Source organism: Lepidochelys olivacea (genome assembly GCF_965140295.1).
Source record: "Lepidochelys olivacea isolate rLepOli2 genome assembly, chromosome: 18".
NCBI lineage: Eukaryota > Metazoa > Chordata > Testudines > Cheloniidae > Lepidochelys > Lepidochelys olivacea.
In genome coordinates this window covers 15,865,681-15,886,548 of record NC_140428.1, presented here as the reverse complement: position 1 = coordinate 15,886,548, position 20,868 = coordinate 15,865,681, and the positions used below count along the sequence as shown (strand labels likewise).

At 51.8% G+C, this 20,868-nt stretch overlaps 1 protein-coding gene across 1 annotated transcript in view; it reads right to left on the bottom strand.

Annotated features, from left to right (window-relative positions):
• The window catches only part of VWA5B1 (von Willebrand factor A domain containing 5B1), a 73,030-nt gene that overhangs the window by 9,203 nt on the left and 42,959 nt on the right, over positions 1–20,868 (bottom strand). The window contains exons 13-19 of the mRNA XM_084651694.1: positions 19,389–19,584; positions 17,882–18,075; positions 12,750–12,954; positions 9,587–9,904; positions 5,610–5,747; positions 4,522–4,656; positions 400–468 (exon numbers count right to left, since the gene is read on the bottom strand). Of these exons, the coding sequence (XP_084507820.1) occupies positions 400–468; positions 4,522–4,656; positions 5,610–5,747; positions 9,587–9,904; positions 12,750–12,954; positions 17,882–18,075; positions 19,389–19,584 (1,255 nt within the window). The remainder of the gene's footprint in view (positions 1–399; positions 469–4,521; positions 4,657–5,609; positions 5,748–9,586; positions 9,905–12,749; positions 12,955–17,881; positions 18,076–19,388; positions 19,585–20,868) is intronic.

Here is a 20,868-nt window from a genome sequence, read left to right as displayed (position 1 = left end):
ATGGATTTAGGGCTCTAATTTTAGGCACCAGTGTTTAAAAAAATACGTTGGCCAAAGTACTTCTAAATAATTCAGTTAAGAGCCCAAATCACCAGCCAAAGTCATGGGCAGGCACCAGATTTACCAGCTAATACATTTTAAAACACAATAGCTGAAAATCATTTCCTCAGGCACGGAGCTGCCCACACCTGAGCTCTCTCTAACAACTGGAGGTTCACAACCCCTGGCTCAGCGCAGAAAGACGTCGCCCTGCCATTGGCTGTGACCAGCTATGGCAGGAGAAGCAGAGAACTCCGATCCGACAGGTTTAAAAAAACTTTTCAGCTCAACTTGAAACCTCAGTTGGAGGAACTGGTGCCACGGCGACCTTGAGAAACCCTGTGCATGTCTTGCTCTTACCTTCCTGGACACTGTAGCGCTCCCAGCCGGAAGAGGCAGGTGCACTGCCGGGCGACAGGCTGTTCTCATCTGCAACAGCAGAAGCACAATGGCCACATCACCCTTCTCCACATCATTACCACATGTCAGCATCACCCTGGCCTCGGAGTGAGTGTCACAACCGGCCCCCTCGCCCTAGGCGTGACCATCCTCCTCCGTAACCGCCAGCACTACTTGTCTGTCTGTCTGCCAGCTTGTTCGTCACCCTGGGCACCACAACACACTGTACCATCTCCCTCCTCCTCCTGGTTGCCATGGCTTCGCCAGACCTTCCGCTGGCACACACTGGGTAGCAGCATTGGTTTCAATGGAGCTCTGCTGACTTACACTAGCTGAGGATGTAGCTACCTTCGACACCAGTCTCCAAATCAAAGCCAGTGCCGTGGCTACACTGAGCTTTGGAGAGGGAAAGCGCCATGTCAGGATTACACAGTGTGACCATTCTATTGACCACTGTAACGGTTCCGTCATGGGGCCTCCTGCTGGTTATTCTGGAAATTAGCTCAGTCTTTTCGCAGAGCGCTCTCCTCCGGTGGTGTCTCGCCTGCCATCACTTCTGCTCTGGACCCGTGTCGCCTCAAGATCAGGACACAGCCCTCCAGCTGTGCCCCATTCCTTCTGGGGGAGCAGCAGTCCTCTGTCCAGCCACTCGCCTCTGTGGCCAACTGCAGCCCAAGGTTCTAGCCACTCCCCTCAGTGGCAAACTGCAGCCCTTCACTGGCCTCTCCCCTCAGTGGCAAGTGTGGGTGGGGAGACCCAGGCCCACCCATTACTCCGGGTCCTGACCAGGGACCCTCTAGGCTGTAGCCACACTCTGTCCGTTTCCCTAGGCCACTTCCCCATAGCCCTAGCACCTTCTCTGCCCCTGTATCCAGGCTTTCAGCCAGTCAGGCTGGAGCACCCCTCAGCAATCCAGTCCTGTCTCCCTGGACTCCCAGAGGGAACTGACTCCTCTGCCCTGCAGCTCTCTTTATATTTGGGCCTGCTCTGCCCTGATTGGCTGCTCCTTGAAGCCCCTCACTGATTGGCTGTCTCCTGCACAGCCTCCCCAGGGCTGCTTTTAACCCTTTCTCCACCAGTGTGGGGCAGACGCCCCATCACAACCACATTCAGCATCCTTGGGCCCCTCTTCCGCCTTTACCAAACCCTAATCCTGAACAGAGATCACTGCTTCCCAACCCATCGCAACCTCCAGCTCACCCATCACCACTGCGTCGCCATCACTATTTGTTTCATCATCCACAGTCCCTCTGCACCTCTGCCACATCTACTTTCTCTTCATGGCGCCTGATGGGTTCCTTCAATTGACCTCAGCCTGCTTAGGACAACCAGAGCTCTAGAGGCAAAGGGGAGGAAATTCCAACCCCGGAAGATGCATTCTAACACGTCTCGGTGGAGCTGGCTGTACTGTCTTACTGACCTGAAAGGTGTGAGCACCTGAGGCTATTTAACCTTTTAAAAGGGGACTCCCAAAGGGTCAGACATTGCTGTGTCCCTCTGCAGATCTGAATTCATCAATCAGGCTCTCGTGACCTTTATTCTAGTCTACTCTAATCCAGGAAGAGAGTGTGGCCTAGAACCTGGAGCAGAGCAGGAGTCATTCCTACTCCCATCTCTACCAATGAGTCACTATTTGACCTTGGGCAAGTCATAAACATCAGTTTCCTCTTCTGTAAAATGGGGACAATCCCATTTTCCAGAATGCTAAGTGGTTTAAGGTTTGGAAACTGCTCAGGAATGCTGGAATGGAAGATGCTACAGGAATGCGCATTCGAAGACAGTCTGTATTTTTTTCATTCCAGGAAAAAAATCTAGAATTTATAAGCCTCAAACTCTGAAATAAACCCAGTGGGTTTTGAGAAATGTGATTTATCTGAGCACGTAAAGAAAATGGGAAGCAAGTTACAGCATCATCAGACATGCTATTGCCTGCACCTGGTTGACTTTTTAAATTTTCTTTAACGGCGTTTTTCTCTCTTTTAGCCAGAGATTTCCTCCTCTCTCTCTTGCTCTCGGTGATGGAAAACTTTCAGTGTCTCAGAAATGTTTAGTAGCCAAGCTGTTGTGCTCATCCTCCCAATGCAACCCGTATCTCCCCTGTGTTGCCAGGGAACCTGGAGTACACACTGGGACAGCACTAATGATCAAGTGCTGATCACTGAGTTTTTCAGGTCAAATTACCCCTGAGAAGCTGGGTAGCTTCGAAAGAAGCTGTCATGCCCACTGGATTATTTAGCAAGTCTGATAATATGAGTGGTGCTGAGGTCTAATCTTTAGGGAGTGCAGGGGGCATGGAGCTGAACCTAGAGCAAACAAGGGCTGGTGTGGCAGATTTCTGAAGCCTTTATGGAGGGGCCAAAACCTGGTCAAATGACAACTCTGAACACTGGGCATACTGGGATACTGAGGCATCCAGTCTCAAGGCACTGGGCAAGGGGATGGGCTGGACTCAGCTGCAGCCATTATGGAAGGGTCTTTCATTGATAAGGTGTGGGGATGCCAGCTAGGAAAAGTGACAACCCAATTTTAAAGACCATCAACTTCAGACTGTGAAACTCACTACCACAGGAAACTGTGGAACCAAATACTGCAGTAACATTCAGCAAGGATTAGGGGTTCAATTGTACGATTCCAAACAGCATCTGTGGGTCCCTCTAGCTAGGGCAGAAATGACTAGAGATGACAATCCTCACAGTTCAGAGAATAAATAGATTATTAGTAGGTGTCAGGGAGAATCCATCTCCTCCACAGTGGTAGAGGATGCACAATTTGGTGCATTGTGGGGAGGTTATACCCTCCTCTGGACGATCTGGTACTGCCCAGGGCCACAGAGAGGATACAGGATTAGATGGACCATTGGTCTGTTCCAGATAGGCAGATCCAACGTACCTGCGTATACACGTGTAAATCACTGGAGTGTAATTGATGCGAATAACTTTGAACGGTTTTCTCCATTTACTTCAATAAAGCTAAGCCTGTTTCCACAGCTAAGGATCCAGCCTGCCTGTTGTTTGTATTTATTTTTATGTTTCAATACATATAAGAGAAGCTGGTAAATGGCCACTCTTCCCTTTCAGGGGCTGATTATAGAAATACCTGCATTACAGTATAACAACAGCTGGATGTATAGCTAGTTCAAAACACTATTGTGCGACCCCCTGGACAAGCCCTCTGCAGAGACCTAGCTCAGCTGATTCTAGATGTATTCTGAGAGATAGAACGTATTTTTCAGCACAGTTACTTTCCACACAACCATGAATTCCAGCTCTCTCCTTGTCCCTGACTGAGAAGATCATTTTAAGTCAGCAGCAGTCATGACTGCATGAGACAAAGTCCAACCTAACTTATCTTCATTAGTAGGAGATTTACAGACAGTCAAGTGTCTGAAGTCCCCTAGTCTCTAATTAGAGCAGGCTCAGCCCCTCGTGTCCCCTGTGTTGTGGCTGCCAGTTAACTTCAGAGCATCAGCAAGAGTTACTTCTCGTGATCTGAGAGTTTCAGAATAAGTTATTTTCTCGTTATTTTCTGTTTCAAGAGATAGATTCCAGCCAGAAACATGGTTAGCTGTCCAGACCACATGCTTTGTTCCTCATCAGACCTTTCATATGACAGTAGCTGAGTATATTCCTCTCCAGAGAGCGGTCATCTTGGCCATAGGAAAGACAGAGACAATTCTATAGCAGGTGGGGTTTAGCCTAGATGGACTGCCTTCATCTACCCTGGAGCTAGCCAGGGCATCATAACTCACAGTTTGTGTTGGTCTGGTGCTGCTCTGATTACAGATTCCTGGGGTGAAATCCTGGCCCAATTGCAGTAAATGGCAAAACTCCCACTGGCTTCACTAGGGTCAGGATTTCATCCTGAAAATGCTGTCATTGCTTACAGGAGTTAAACTCTCTGCTGCTACTGCCCTTCAAGAAACAGGCATCAGTTCTAAAGAAAGGGCCAGAAGAAGAAAACTGACCAGAGGCAAAAAATAGAGAGGGCTCATAGCATGTGTCAGTGTCCATCCTTTGTAAGATCATACCCACGGGTTCTACTCAATGATTACAGTACTGTGCCCCAGAAGGGCTGCAATCTTACGCATGCTGTAAAATCCATCATCTGCTCCATCCTGGCCGCAAGTTGACTGGGTGCGTCCGAGTCCAACGGAGAAGACTCGGTGCCTTCTGCTTCCTGAGCCTGAGCTCCTCTGGCCACCTTGTTTGGACGCTGGCCCTTGACATGAACAAAGGGAATTCCCAGCATTACCGTTCCCAAGGGACAGACAAACACAATGACAATAAAGTGAATTGGGTGAAATCAGTCACTTCATGGCATCCAGGCCTACCAATGGCGCCCCTCCTTCGCCCTGGGACTGGCTGCTGTACTCCTGTCTGGCCTAGGAACTCCTTCCTCATCAGTAGGCCGCTTCTGTAGCACTCACTCTGTGGTTAAGAGCCTGGAGTCCTCTGAGAGCCCACCACTCCCCTAACTGGCCACAGGCTCCCAAGAGAAGTACATTCGTCACACTCCTGCTCATAGGGTGACCAGATGTCCCGATTTATAGGGACAGTCCCAATATTTGGGGCTTTATCTTACATAGGTGCCTATTATCCCCCACCCCCTGTGCCGATTTTTCACGGTTGCCATCTGGTCACCCTACTTGCTCACCAACCAAGCACACCCCCTTTCCTGCTGCAAGGACCCCTTTGTCATAGGCTGTGGGCCTTCAGAACAGCCCAGGCTGAGAGACCCCTTCACCTCCAGGCCCCAAGCTGGCTGTGGTCAGTCAGGACTGTGTGGTGGAGAGGAAAGCCCCTGGCCTCCAAGTTGGGCAGCCATACTCTTGGGCTCCAATGCTGGAGAGCTCAACCATAGCCCAAGGCTAAGAACCTCTTAGTTCTATGGACACATGAAGACCATGGAAACCTACACTGAAGGAGCAGCTGGAGATCCAGAGCCCAGCTGCCCTGAAGCTCACAGAAGAGAATGGATTTGTTGTTGTTACCTACATTGAGAGGCCTGATTTTTTCCCCCTGCCCAAGCTCTGAGGTGCTGTCTGAACCACGTTTCCCCTATGACACCCCCAGGCTGGCCCCTCACACTCCTATGCAATGGGAAATTAGCAGGGAGTGTGGGATGCGTGCCAGCCTCAGCCCAGTAACGACGCTGTGCTGGTGTCCTGTTACCTGCACTGACATATTCGACCACGGTTGGCAGGTAGCCACTGGTGCTCAGGTCCACCGGGACAAAGGCCGTGTACTTGCTGATGACATTGCAGACTTTGCTGGTTTGGACGGCATTTATCTGGTACCGCCTCCCAGCCCCTGTTGGGTGAGAGATGTCAGGTTACGATCCATGAGTATTGTGGGCTCAGACCCTCTCCCAGGACCTAGATCACAAAAGCCACCTATACTCCTTGACCTCCTCACTGGCACTCTCAGCAAAGACACCCAGGACTGAACTGACCGTGGGGACTGGCATATCCCTTTTCCCAGAGCTGTGGTCTCTCTGGGGCAGGATCAAGGCACAGTGGCATGGGGAAGCATGCGGAAATTTCTGTGGCTGCTGCAAGCCGTAGTCCTATTTGGTGGCTGACTAGATAGTGCCATTCTCCAGGGCCAGACACTGCATACTCCAGGGCCGTCATCCAGCACCCGAGCGCTGAAGTCAAGCAAAAAAAATAGTAAGCCCAATAGTACAGCCCAGAGAGAAGCACTCCAGGTACTCGGCCAGTTTGGGGCTTCCTCCCAGGTGGGACAGAGCTGAGAACAGGGGAACGGCCTAGGGAAAGAAGGAGAGAGATTGCTTCGGTGCGAGGGGCCGTCCATTAGATTCTCCTACGCTGCTCATTCTCCCTCTTTCCTCTGGTTTAGTGCCTTGGAAACCCATTCTCGCTGTGTGCCCTCAAAGACCCCATCCCAGCTTGTATTCAAGAAGCAAGGCAGGCTGTCTGGAAGTGCTGATTCACCTTTAGGGAGACAGCCAGCTCTGACCGATGTGCTCAGTCAAGCTGCCAGCTCTTCTGTACCTTAATGTTGAGCCATTGGGTCTTAACTCAAGGATCCCAGTGATCTGAGGCACTGGGACCCTTTGGATTGCCCGATGTTTCTTTGCCACCGTAGCACAGATGGGATCACAGTCAGCGCTTGCTGGGGCTGGCACCAGTTGGTACCAGTGCCTTTCAAAAGCCTTTGAATGTTTTCGTATCCATCCGTACCGCACCACTAGAAAGTGATGTGCCACAATGCATTGCCGTAAAACACCCCCCTCTGAGCCCACCAACAAACCAAGCCACCGTGAAACAAACCATCCCCACTTGAGTCAACAGGCCAAGCCTAGAGGTGTCAAGCCTCACATGCTTCCAATTAGCAGCCCAACCCAGCTTCAGCTGTGCTCCTCTTATGGGGTGTGTACCCCACACAAGCGATGAAAAGGTTAATGTGGATCTGAGAGGCTAATACGCTACCTGGATGCAGTGGGGGGGAAGGGATGGCCCAGGCTTAATTAAAAATGAAGCCCAGCTGGGGAAGGAGCTGGGTGGTGACTATAAAGAAGGGAAATTAAGCTTAGAAGGGGGCTGCAGGGAGGAACTCTGCAATCACTCTCTGGGACTAGAGCAGCAATGCTCAGACCATGGCGGTTCAGGAGTCAAATTAGTGATAAGCCCAAAAGAGCCCCAGTCATGTGAGTTCATTGTTTCATTTACTATACGTTCTAGTCAGATTTAAACAGTATGACAGGGGAAATATTTTGCTTTTTATAGACATGTATATTATTCTCACGGCAAATAAGTTAATAACTTAGTGCAAGTTGATAACTTAATTGGTTAATAACATAGTAAAAGCACCCGGTGTTTTAATATCATGGGCTGCAAAGAGCCGCAGGAGACACGTTAAAGAGCGGTGTGGGGCCTGTGAGCCGCCATCTTGAGTATCACTGGGCGAGACCATGGAGAGGCTGGGAGGGTCAAGGAGGAAGCCCGGGGGAGGAGTTGACACTGGGATCCTCTTGTGATTAGACAAGTCTGGCAGGAGGCCAGGAGAGAGTAGGAGCAAGCTCTGGTGATGAGTCCTGATACCAGGGCAGGATCTGGATGTCTGGGAAGAGAGCCCTGGGAGGCATTTAACTGGGGAGGGGTGGAAGGTTAAGCCCAAGGAGAGCAGAAGTTGGGTTAAGTTGTACTTTTGGTTTGGGATGTCTGGGGGGATTCCAGGGGACAGTTGTGCGAGTCCTGGCCCTGAAAGAAGGGTGAACTTTGGGGGGCAGTGGGAGAGACCAGCTGCAGTCAGTACAAGCCCAGGGAGGCAGCAGCATGGTGTCTGACAGAGCAGCCTTTGACAGCTGATTATAGGGACCCTGGACTGGAACCCAGTGTAATGGGGGGGCCTGGGTTCCCCTGCTCATCACTGGGAAGGTGGTGTGCAGCCCTGGATGACACAGGATAAGGAGTTTTGAGACAAAAATGGATTTAAGGACCACAGGGCCTCCAGTCGAGGCAGAAAATCTTTTGTAAGCACCCTGAAGTTTTATTTGTTGGACTTTCTGATACCCAGCAGGGATGGGACTAAAGTGTGACCTGGTTGGGGGATGGAGTCACGAAAGGAGGCAGAGCTCACGGGACCAGAGTGACCAAGAATAGGGGGTGCTGGACAGAGAGGAGCAACTATGCCATGCCCAGCCACAACCCAGCGCACCCGCAGAGAATCCACTCTGCAGTAGCTGCCCATGCATACCCAGCTCCCATCTAAATAATAGCATCTTCTCCTCCTTTCCTCGTCAGCATGTGTGTCCCTTTCAAGGCTGGCTAGCAATTCTCTCCTTGTTTCTTAATGCATGCCTTTGATTTTACTTCTCCATGACATTTTCATCCCTGGGTTACTTCAAGAAAGGGATGAAGAGCGGAGAGATGCTACCAGCCTACAGTAGAGGACATTGCTAGCTGCAGAGCTCAGCATTGTACGCTGGCTCCTAATCCTGTGTCCCCCCAGCCCTCTCTCCCATCTCACTGTCTCTTATTCTACAGTGCCAAAGGCCGCCTCCTTATTAACTCCTGAGGGTTGAATTCATCTCTGGTGTAAGTCCTTTGAAATCAGTGGAAGTTACCCCAATGATGCCTTTTTGGTTCATATGTCTTTGGGAGAGTGTGTTTTCAGACCAATTCTGTGCCCATGCACGTCCCCAGAGTTCAATGGGTTTGAATCGGAGCAGAATTTGGCTCTCTAACTCCCACCGATGAATAGGCAAAGAAAAAATAACCCTCCCCAGCCACTGAAGCAACACCTGAAAATCAATCCGCAGCCGAACAGGCTCAGACCTGTCGGTTTCCTTTCCCAGCTCAGTTTTCCTTTCCCAGCCCATTCATTTTCATGGCAGAAGCCTTTGCACTTCTGGGCCAGGACTGGAGGCAGAAACAGTGACATTCAAAGAGGGGAACAAACAGTTCTCTGCACTTCTGTCTGTGCCAGAACTGGGAAATAGCAGAAATATCACAAGGGGACTTGTGATCAAGAGATCCCCAGCCCAGGAGGTTTGGCTAATTCACAGACTTGTTCAGAGACATGTCCAAACAGCTCCGCAAGGAGTGATAATCAGGGCTAGATTCCTAGTAGAGCCTAAACTTCTGGATCCTTCTTTGAACGGAACCGTTTGATGTTCCATTCAAAGCCAGGCCCTGAGAATTGGGACTCCATGGCGGAGGGGGCTGAACAGCAGGTGTTGTGTTTTGGTTCTCAAAAGGACTAAAAAGCATTTGATTTGGGCTCACGACTCAACGTGACTAACCCTCTAAAAATATAACTAGCCTCCCTATGTGGGAAGCAGGGGAGTGTGGGAAACGGTGAGAGGGCGAGGAGAAGGAGCGTGCTAACATGCAACAGGGATATTTAATGAGCAATTAGGTGAGCTGGAGAAAAGCGCAGAGGGCATGAGGCCAGCTTTGGGAGACTCTCCTCAGATCGTCACATGGAGCATCAACACGTGGCCACAGTGCATCTTCACCAGGTGACCTTGCGTTAACACGTGATAACACTGAGGGCCACATCCCCAGCTGCCGTAAATTGATGTGGTATAATTGAGGCTACTGCAGCTGCAATGGTTTACACCAGCTCTGGGAATCTGGCCCTCCATTCTCACTGAGGCTGGCTGGCAAGGACGCTGGCATTACCGTGTTCGATTTCACATTCCTTCTCGGCCAGCTGCTCGAAATCCCGGATGATGGACTTTGCCGCCAAGTGGTGGAAGGTCTCGTTCCACAGATCCCCTTCGCCATTCTCACAGCTCTCTCTGTCTTGGAACAGGGGCCGGATGTCAAAGGTGATTTCCCACTGGACAGGCTCATTACTCCTTAACCCCTTCACCACTGCCTTGCAGATGGCCCTGGGGGAGCGCGGGGACCACGTGGTGGAGCTGAGATCAAGCTCTTGGGGATCGCAGTCTGACGAAGTCTCTGTTTCAAAGGCAAAGGAAGGGTGCTGGGCAGATTCTGCAGGCAAGCAACAGGCACATAATGAATTAGCATCACAGTGAAGGGCAAGGCCACCTCCCATCCTCTGCTGTCACTGGTGTGCCAAGGAGCTTCCCAAATGAGGGCTACTTTGACAACATACCAGAGTAGGAGTTAGAACCCAGGATTGACTGTCAGGACACTTTGGGTCAAATTCTGCTCCCAGTTACACCCACTGATGTCAGTGGGTTCCTGTATTTTGTATCTGACAGCAAATGACTCATGGTGTGACGTTGGGTAAGTGACCTAACTGCCTGGTGTCTCAGTTTCCCCCAGTGTTAAATGGGGATTATACCATTTTCCCGGGTCTTTATGAGTCTTCATTCGTGTTTGTAAAGCACTTTTTGATCCTTGGATGAAAGACACGATAGCAGTGCAAATAGGGTTGCCAGGGTGTCCGGGTTTTGACCAGCATGCCAGGTTGAAAACGGACTCTGGTGGCTACAGTCAGCACCACTGACCGTGCCATTAAAAGTCCGGTTGGCGGTGCAGCAGGGCTAAGGCAGACTAGTCCCTACATGTCCTGGCACCGTGCTAAGCCCCGGAAGCAGCCAGCAAGTCCGGCTCCTAGGCGGGAGGGTTGAGGGGCTCCGCACGCTGCCCCAGCCCCGAGCACCGGCTCTGCACTCCCATTGGCTGGGAACCCCAGCCAGTGGGAGCTGGGGGGGGGTGGGGCACTGCCTGCGGGCAAAAGCAGCGCGCAGAGCCTCCTGGCCCCCCCGCCTAGGAGCCGGACTTGCTGCTGGCCACTTCTGTGGTGCAGCGCGGTGCTATGACAGGCAGGGAGCCTGCCTTACTCCTGCTGCGCTACTGACTGGGAGCCACCTGAGGTAAACCCGCACCCTGACCCCGAGCCCCAACACCCTGCCCCAGCACTGAGCCCCCCCCAACCCGGAGCCTCCTCCTGCACCCAAAACCATGCATGCCCGCACCCCCAGCCCAGAGCCCGTACCCCCTCCTGCACCCAAACCCCCTGCCTCAATCTGCAGCCCCCTTCCACACTCCGAATCCCTCGGTCCCACCCCCCAGCCTGAAGCCCCCTCTTGCACCCCAAATCGCTCATCCCTAGCCCCACCCCAGAGCCTGCACCCCCGGCCAGGGCCCTCACCCCCTCCTGGACCCCAAACCCCTGCCCCCACCCAGTAAAAGTGAGGGAGGGTGGGGGAGAGCGAGCCACCAAGGGAGGGGGAATGTAGTGAGAGGTGGGCGGGGACTCAGGGAAGGGGTGGGGAGAGGGTGTTTGGTTTTGTGCTGTTAGAAAGTTGGCCACCCTAAGTGCAAAACAATAAGTAATAATTAACAACATGAAGGAGGGGGATGTCTCTTCTGGAAACTACCTATCCCAGCATGCAATGTTCCATCTTCATACAAGTGACCGGGCGTCTTTGCAGACTGCAAAAGAGGAGAGTGGTTGAAGGTTGCAGTGTACAGCCCCCACGGGGCTGCATCAGGCCAAGTGCAGTCGTAGGCCTGGCCGTTCATGGGGGAGCATTAGCCGCTTTGCAATGCATGCTGGGATACTTGGAGATGCAGAAAGGGGCCAGAACATTGCCAAGGGTGAGTGACGCTCGTCGGGTGCTTTAAAATAAACTGCTGTTCCTGGAGAACAAATGTAAAAGGTGTCACCAACCTTTAATGGGAACAGTGACACACCTTTCATCCACCTCCCTGGTGTCAGAATTGCCAATTCTGGTTGGACATATTCCTGGAGTTTTCATCGCACAATATGATCTTTAATTAAAGATTACTCCCATTCCTGGAGCCTCTCCAGGACAATCCTGGAGGGCTGGCAACCTGGAGATCACTGCCAACAAACACACCGCCCTGGGTGTCTACGACACCCCTAATAGAATGGCCACGCCACGGACGGCCTCCCACGCTGTCATCCCCTTTCTCGGGCCATCTCTCTGGAACCCACACAATGCTGGGCTCCCAAGAACAGGGTTACAACGGAAATGGTGGGCTGTCTGGGGTACATTGGCATGGCTCCATCAACAGTCAGTGGAATTATTACAGCTGCGGATCTGGTCCAGTGAGTGAAACAAAGTTTGGTTTACCCCACACATGCTGTGAAAGGGGTAATATGGGCTTGAGAAGCCAGTTAACCAGGCTGTGGGCACCAGGAGGTGGCGCCAGGCCTGATTAGGGATAAAGCCCAGCTGGAGGGGAGCTGGGGTTGTTTTTGCTGGGATTTTGTTTTCCCTCATAAAGCGCTGGGGCCTGGGAATGCCCATCGGGAGAGAGGAGACCCTCTCTCTGGGAAGCAGCCTGAGGAAACAGAGCGGAGCAGCTACTCCAGGGGTGAGCTGGAAGCCTGCTTGGAGACCAGGGCCTTAAGTAACTGGAACCTGCCTAAAGCCCTGAGTTTGTCAGCCCAGACAGTGGGGTTGTTGAATGCCCAGGAGCCTGGACAAGGCATAGGGGCAAACGGTAGAGGATGAGACGTACTTGTGAAGAGGAGAAGGCCAGCTGAGCCCAGCCGGGCTGAAGGTTTGTTTTGTTTACATTTCTGCTGGACTTTAGTCAAGGATACTGTGGTCCCAAAAGGGGCTAGACTCTGTAAAATGGTCTGGCTGAAGGGCTAGGACCCTCTTCTGGCTGGAGTAGGCCAAAAGAAAGGGAGGGGGAACTGAGGCAAGAAGTGGTGCAATTCCATATTCAGCCAGGCGGGGGCGTGTTGGGGCAGCAGTTTTGCCCCTGGCCTCTTTAAGATTTGACCAACGTTTCCTAATTTACCAATACAGGCCGCAAGGTGCTCTGGTGGGAGGTGCACAGACAGACTGGTTAGAGTGCTCTTCATAGCAACCTGCTGGATGTCACTTACCCTGATCCCCAGGGCTCCGGCTGCCCGAGGAGGATCTCAGGACAGAGCTGGTCTCCGGCTGACCCAGGCACCTGCCTGGAGCCATGTGTTGGAGGCCATCCCGTGGCTGGGGAGCGTCCACGTCCTGACAAAACAGCAAAGAGGGCCTCCTGGCGCCGGTGCCTCGTATCCGTGTGGTGGCGACATAGGGGCTGGTGGTGAAAGGCTGTGAACAGGGAAAGGTCAGAGTGGGAGAGATGGGCATGGACAATGCATGGGAGTCTTGTTAGGAAAGACACGAGCACAACAACTGTTAGAGGGGTGTGTATGGCAACAGACCGCTGGAAAGAAGAGGTTTGTGTAGGAAATGGATGGATCGATAGGAAGGCGAGATCCCACCACCCACCCACCTGTGTTTGACCCATTCCCTTCCTGACCCAGCTATCTTATTGGCTTGTCAGACATGCAAACCCCTGACATGGGAAACGGCATCTGTTTACTGAACACAAGTGTTTCACCACCACCCCGCAAAGTTTCCCTGACAACCGACTGGGATTTATTTCTCAGTGCATGCCCCAGATGCATTCCCTTTGAGGCTGGAATGAGTCATCGAGGGAGTGCCTTCCCCTGACCAGTGGAAGGATCAATGTGAATTTCCACAGTCCGGCTCTTTTAATGACTTCACATGGAAATTAAGAGAAGGACAAAATAGGCAGGCTGGGGCCCAGCGACTTAGTTACGAAGGGAAAACTGAGCAGCGTGTTCCTCCTCCTTAAAATAGTCCCTTGGGGGTGGGCAGAAAGGGAGCGAAACAGATCCCTGTGTCAGCGCTTCAGTGTAGACTCTACCTACGCAGACGGGAGGGCTTCTCCTCCCAGGGTAGATGCTCCACGAGAGGCAGTAGCTAGGTTGGCAGAAGAATTCTTCCATTGACCTAGCGCTGTCTATGCTGGGGGGCTAGGTCGGCTTAACTATGCCCCTCCCGGGGGAGGGGGATTTTTCACGCCTCTGAGCAACATAGGTAAGCTGCTTTAATTTTCTAGTACAGACTAGGCCTTAGACAGCAGCATTCATACCTTTGTCCAGCATCTCTAAGGCTGGTCTCTGTATGGACACTATGTCCCTGGGAGCAGGAGAGACACAGAAATCCTAGTGTTGCAGAAAGACGCCCTGAAGGCCAATATCCTCTGATTACTCACAGACCAAGCTCAGGCAGTGGCAAGCTTTGCCCTGGCCTCTGGTGCAAATACCTCTGTCCTGACCTGGCAGGGCCCTCTCTAGGGGTTGGGTGGGGCATTCAGTTTCCATAACCCATTCAACCCTTGGCCTCTCTTCTAAAACTGCCCGCAAGAATGGAGGGGAGTGAGGGCAGAGCAGTTTGGAGGGTGGATTTTGGATGACGGACCTGTCTCCTGTGGATTGGATGCAGATCACCAAACTCATTTCCAGCTTCCCACCGCTCCTCGATTGTCCAGAGCCCGCTCTGTCTGGGTCAGAGGGAATTCCCTTTCCCCCGCACTGGGCCTCTTGAGTCCCTGCCCACTACTTGCTTCTTTCCCATAAACATCCCTCTAGTACTGCCCCAGCCCTCGGAGGAGGGCTCACTGACTTGTCTAAGCCATGCCAGCCCCATGTAGGGAGACCTGCGATGAAGGGACACTCCCTCCCCCTTGTTCTCAGCTGAGTTTGGCGTCTCTTGATCCCTGAAAATGCCCCTAAGGAGGTAGAGCCTAAGCAAGGAGGCATCTGAGGTGAGCTCAGTGGAAAGTCTCTCTGTGGAAGCTACTGCCGGCACATTTCCGCATCCCCAGCCCCATGTTTCCGCTCGCGCTTTCCCCGCCTGAGCCTTTCTCCTTGGAGATCAGGGAAGCGTCTGGGAGTTTAAACCATCCATCTTGGCGCGCTGACCTTTCCTTTCCAGTTGCGGTGTGGGTATGGGCGGGAGGGGTGAAGAGCTCTACGTCCACGTCTCTGAAAATGTCAAGCTCCCCCCCAACCCATGTCCAATCTGCAGCCCTAGGCGGCTCTCACAATGTGAGAGATGCCGTAAAACAGGCAGCAATGTAAAACCAAGCAGAACACACACGTCTAACCCCCGGCTGTGTTCTGACGAGGGCCAGTTTCTCCTTGTCGTCTTCTAAACTCCATCATCCCCCACAATGCACAGAGACTGGGGCCTGGCCGACCCTAACGGTGCAGACACCGAATGGGGGAAGGACACAAATACCTCTCCAGCCCTACAGCACAGAAGGAATGAAGCATCCACCCTGGCATGTCTGTAATGAACCATCCCTTAGAAACGCCTGGACTTTGTGATGTTCAACAGACCAGCACCCAACATCTCCCCCTACCCCTGCGGGACTAATTCCTCTCCCCTGTGTTCTACTCATCTCTTCCCTCCACTCTCTTATTGTCTCTCTTTCACAGCCCTTCATCACCCCATTTTTCCTTCCCCATTCCCTTCCCTGCCAATCTCTGTAACCTTGTGGCAGATAAGAAGCCTATCCAAGACCTCAGATACCCTGTTCAGGGTTGTCATGGGAACGGGGATGCAGCAGCAGCTGTTCGTGTTCTGGTCTGCCCAGGCTTGCTGCAGACACTGATCTCGAAGGAGACCGTCTCAGTCATGTCAAACAGCAGAGTGAGCCATTCCAGCCCTTTGCCTGAAAATCACCATGCTGATAACAGGGTCAAAGGGGACTGAATGCCTCTGATTCACCGCAAACCACGGAAATCACCCTTTCAGCTAACCTCACCTTTTCATTTCAGTTTATAAGGACCTCAGAAGGGAAGCGAGCAGCCTTCTTGTGGGCTGAATTTTGGACCCTTCCCACTCAGCATTCCCAGCATATTCCTGGCCTTCTCTTGTAAAAAGGCACTATCCCTGGAGCATGGGTGGCCGTAGGGGCCCACAAGCACTAGGAAGCTGTTTCAGCTGGCACAAGTTAGAGCAGCTTGGAGGCTGCTCTAGCTTGCACCAGGGGCTGAATTATCTTCCAGCTGTCTCTGGGATGGTGGGGGAGCAAAAATTTGACAAAGCCACCTCTATCCCCTGCCTCAGGTGCAGTGGGTGGAGATCAGGCACACCTGAATCTCTCTGGCTCAATGAAGTACCACCAGGGAATGAATTGGACCCATGGTCCTTAAGGTGTGGGAGTGGTCAGAATTATTGGGACATTGATGCAAACTCATTCTGGGGATAATGTTGCCCGTTGTATCTATGTGAAAAGAAAGAGCTGTGAATTAAAGCAAAATCTCTCTGGAAACTTGCTTGGGGCAGACTTTCCTCTCCAGCTCCTTTTGTACCCTATCTTTCATTTCCTTGGACCTGGTGTTGTATTAACAGGGGGTTTGCATCAAGATTAACTTTGTGTTCTGCTGTGAGGCATGCAGGCACTGCTGCAGATCTGAAGGGTTTAGATCATTTGGCCAAACTCCAGTGAAATATGAACCCAAGAAGAATTCAAAGGTATAACTAGGATCAAGCAAAGTTCAGTCCCCTCTGATGAAGGAGACAGTAGAGATGCCAACACAACACGTGAGCCCAGGCTATGAAAAGAAGTGGTGGACCCATCGTGTGCCCCCGCTGGAAATCTGGACAGGCTTTTTCTACCTACTGGCCTTTATTTCTGGCGGAAAAGTTTTCTCCTTGGCACCACGTTGCAGCACAAAATGCGCATACGTGCACAAGTGCGCCCCAGGCCTGAGCCCCTCGAACCTGGGAGCTTTGCCTGCCACCGCAAGGCTGCCCCTGCACCTGACTTTGTGGGCATAGTCACCTGAGCGTGTTTTTAAGGGGGGCAGGAGAGCACTGTGTGACTATAGTGGTTGGTTTGGAGACAGGGCCTTGGGAGAGGAGGCATTGGACATGGCGCACTGAAGAGCATCCTACACCCCAGAGGTTGCACTGGGGCCTGGGAGCAATGCTGGAAGCCCCAGCTCTGGGGTGATGTGTCATAAATATAAAGGGAAGGGTAACCACTTTTCTGTATACAGTGCTATAAAATCCCTCCCGGCCAGAGGCAAAATCCTTTCACCTGTAAAGGGTTAAGAAGCTAAGGTAACCTCGCTGGCACCTGACCCAAAATGACCAATGAGGGGACAAGATAATTTCAAATCTGGAGAGGGGGAAACAAGGGTTCCGTCTGTCTGTGTGATGCTTTTGCAGGGAACAGATCAGAAATGCAAGCCTTCTAACTCCTGTTAAATTAGTAAGTAATCTAGTTAGAAAATGTGTTAGATTTTCTTTTGTTTAACGGCTGGTAAAATAAGCTGTGCTGGAGGGAATGTATATTCCTGTTTTTGTGTCTTTTTGTAACTTAAGGTTTTGCCTGGAGGGATTCTCTATGTTTAGAATCTGATTACCCTGTAAGGTATTTACCATCCTGATATTACAGAGGTGATTCTTTTACCTTTTCTTTAACTAAAATTTTTCTTTTAAGAACCTGATTGATTTTTCATTGTTCTTAAGATCCAAGGGTTTGGGTCTGTGTTCACCTGTACCAATTGGTGAGGATTATTATCAAGCCTTCCCCAGGAAAGGGGGTGTAGAGCTTGGGGAAATATTTTGGGGGAAGACGTCTCCAAGTTGTCTCTTTCCCTGTTCTTTGTTTAAAATGCTTGGTGGTGGCTGCATACTGTTCAAGGACAAGGCAAAGTTTGTACCTTGGGGAAGTTTTTAATCTGCTCTGCTCCTTCCACTCACCATGCACCCAGCATGCTGAGATCATTCAAAAATCGGGCCACTGGTTCCCAGCCGATCTGAGTGCATTTGAAAACCTGGCCACAGTACAGGGACGCCAGTGTCCAGGGGAACTGCGGTGGCCCTGAGACTGCTCTGCTAGGTCCAGGAGGGAGAAGGGTAGGAAAGGCTCTTACCCTGCAGCTTCTGTGCTGGAGACACTGGGGATGGGGAGTCACATTATAACTCCTGGATCTCCAGGCTCCAGTGCAAGAAAATAGCACGTCAGGCAGGAACTGCGCCATGTAACAGGACCTGCGGGCAGTGACGCTGCCATGTGCTCTTGAAAGAGCCTCTCCGAGTTAGAAAGCGAGGCCCACGCTGTGCTGGCATAAGGGGCAGCAGTGCGAGGATACCCTGGTGAGGCCCCTGCTGGTATATCCCACCGTCGAGGCCCAGCACCGGCCCTTACCTGGAAATCCGCTAACCATGGCTGTGGCTCCGGGCTGAGCTGGCAGAGATCCTGTATGTGGGCTTTGCGAAGGGGATTCTTCCCCAGGGCTGCGCTCGGATCGCTGGCTGTGGGGACCCTCTTGAAAGGCTCGTGGCTGGCAATCTGATTGGTGCTGTACACCCTTCGCCTGGAGGAGGATTTAGGGTCCAGCCCTGTTCGAAGGAAGAGCTGATCAGCAGCGGGACCAGCCAATGCCAGTGAGGTCTTTAACATCACTTGTCTCAGGCAGCAGAGAATGGGAGGCCCCTTCCTCTAGAGGGCAGAGAGCCCCACTCAATCACTCTTACTGACTCCACAGAGAATCGCCCTGACTCTGCTGGGAAGATGGACCTTGGATGGGAGAGAGATAAACCGGGCAGGGGGAAGGACAATGAGAGACTTGTGCTTGAGAGCCCCCAGGGAAAAGAACCCTCCACACTGCTCATACGCAGGGGTGGCCCAGGCATGAAGGGGCCAAGCTTTGGAATACCGTACATGGACTTACGTTCATAGAGTAGCTTTCGTCCTGAAGGATCCCTATTCGAATCAGGGATCCCTGCACCCAGGACTGACATGCAGCCCTTCCTGGGATGGAACACAGCTGTGACACTGTTGGAATTTGACTGGGCCAACAGGATTAATACCCTTAGCCTTGAGAAAAGTGCCAGGGACTCGTTAATGTCCAAGAGGCCAGGACCTGGGTTTTACATCTGCCCCAGACTCCTCTCTCCTCACTGTTGAGTGTGACTTTGATACTTGGTGAGTGCTGGGACTGTTTTGCAAGTCTGAGGAATGTCTAGCCAAAGACTTGAACACCTCTTTCCTCTCCCATGCTTGGCAGGTAGGTAAACATCATTCGCCCCATTCTGCTGATGGGGAACGTGAGGCAGGGAAAGGCAAAGTGACTTGCACAAAGTCTCCAGCAAAGTCAGTGGCAGATCCAGGAATAGAGAACCAAAGAGCCCTGATTCCCAGTCCCCTAGTCTAACCCCTCTCCCTCCTTTTGTGGAAGCAAGAGGGCCTGGCAGGTCTCCAGAGGAATACACTATTCAGGCTGCTGAGTAGTAGGATGGGATTCAATAAGATCCTACATCTGGGATTGGAATTTGGCCTCATCCAAACCTTGCAGAGGGTCACCAAGAGCCCGGGAAGCCTTTTAGTGCAGATGGTTTTGACTACGAGAGGGAGCGTAAACTTTGCAATAATAATCCCAGGGCCAAAGCCCAGGATGTGCTGCAAATCTCGGGGGATGCCTATTCTCAGTGGGTTCCCAGTTCGATTCCCAGACATCTTTGAATAAAGCAGCCAAGCCAAGTGGAGTCTCTGAGCTTTGTGTGATTTGTTGCCACTTCTCCAGAGACCCCTGTCACTTCACAGAGATACAGCTGAAGGGATGTTATCTGAAAGCGACAAACCAGTGGCTAAAGGCAATGATCAGGAAGAGGAGTGGGTGATGCTACTGGGTTTACAACAAGGAGAAACTGACCAGTATCTGGGTCAGATTCTCTCCTCGGTTCTTCGCCAACCACCAAGAGATCAGGGGTCTGCTCTGAAGGGAGCCCCCCTGCAGAGTCCTTGGGATAGCTCCAGCTGTCCAAGCTAGCTCCCTCTTCCTGGGAGTGAAAGAAAACGGAACTGCCTGACTCCTGCGAATGCATCATGCTGTAACGCCGTCTCTTGTCCTGGGAAAGAAAGGGAAAGAGAGGAATTGGGCTGAAATGCTGCATCCGCTCTGGCCTGCTGGATCTGGAAAGGGCTCAGGATGTGCATGGAATTGGCAGTCTTAGCAATTCATACATCCCCACCCCTCTTGATGAAGTGCCGGGATACCCCATGTCTAGTGCCCCTTCTCCCTATATCCCATTGACCCAGACCCTTTCTCCCCTCCCCCGCTGTCCCTGATCATAGAACTGGTAGGGATCTCGAGAGGTCATCTAGTCCAGTCCCCTGCACTCAAGGCAGGACTAATTATCTAGACCATCCCTGGCAGGTGTCTGTTCAAGCTGCTCTTAAAAATCCCCAATGATGGAGATTCCACCACCTCCCTAGGTGATTTACTCCAGTGCTTAACCACCCTGACAGTTAGGACGCTTTTCCTAATGTCCAACCTAAACTACACGTCCTGCAATTTAAGCCCATTGCATCTTGTCCTAGCCGCCGAGGTTAAGAAGAACAATTCTTCTCCCTCTTCCTTGTAGCAACCTTTTATGTACTTGAAAACTGTTACCATGTCCCCTCTCAGTCTTCTCTTCTCCAGACTAAACAAACCCAATTTTTTCAATCTTCTCTCACAGGTCATGTTTTCTAGACCTTTAATCATTTTTGTTGCACTTCTCTGGACTTTCTCCAATTTGTCCACATCCTTCCTGAAATGTGGCGCCCAGAACTGGACACAATACTCCAGTTGAAGCCTAATCAGCGCGGAGTAGAGTGGAAGAATTACTTCTCGTGTCTTGCTTGCAACACTCCTGCCTCACTCCTTCACATCCTTATGCCTCAGGCAATTACAGCTGGTGCTTTTCAAGACTGTTGGCTTGTGTTATGTTTGGGAAGGAGAGGAAGAGAACAAAGCACAGTGGGATCAAACAACCACCCCACCTTCCTCCTGCACCTCAGTGGTGCACAGTTGACCCGTGAATGGAAGTGGGGCAAGCCACTCAGCAAGACACCCTGTCTGGTGGCAGAGTTTTCTGTGCATGTGACGAGCATAATATCCAAAGAAAGATTCACGTTACGGCCATCGTGGCCTTGGTAGAGCAGCCCTGCAACAGTATGTGGCTACCAAGCTAGGAACTCCTGCTGATCGAACTCTCCGCCATGGTTCACTCTTCCCCATACAGCCGCGTTCACTTCATGACTCATATCTGAGAGATAAGTCTCCATGCCAGGGAGGAGTGAGAGAGTGTGTGACTGGCTCCCCCACCACACCCGCATACACGCATGCAATGCACACCCCCACACTTCAT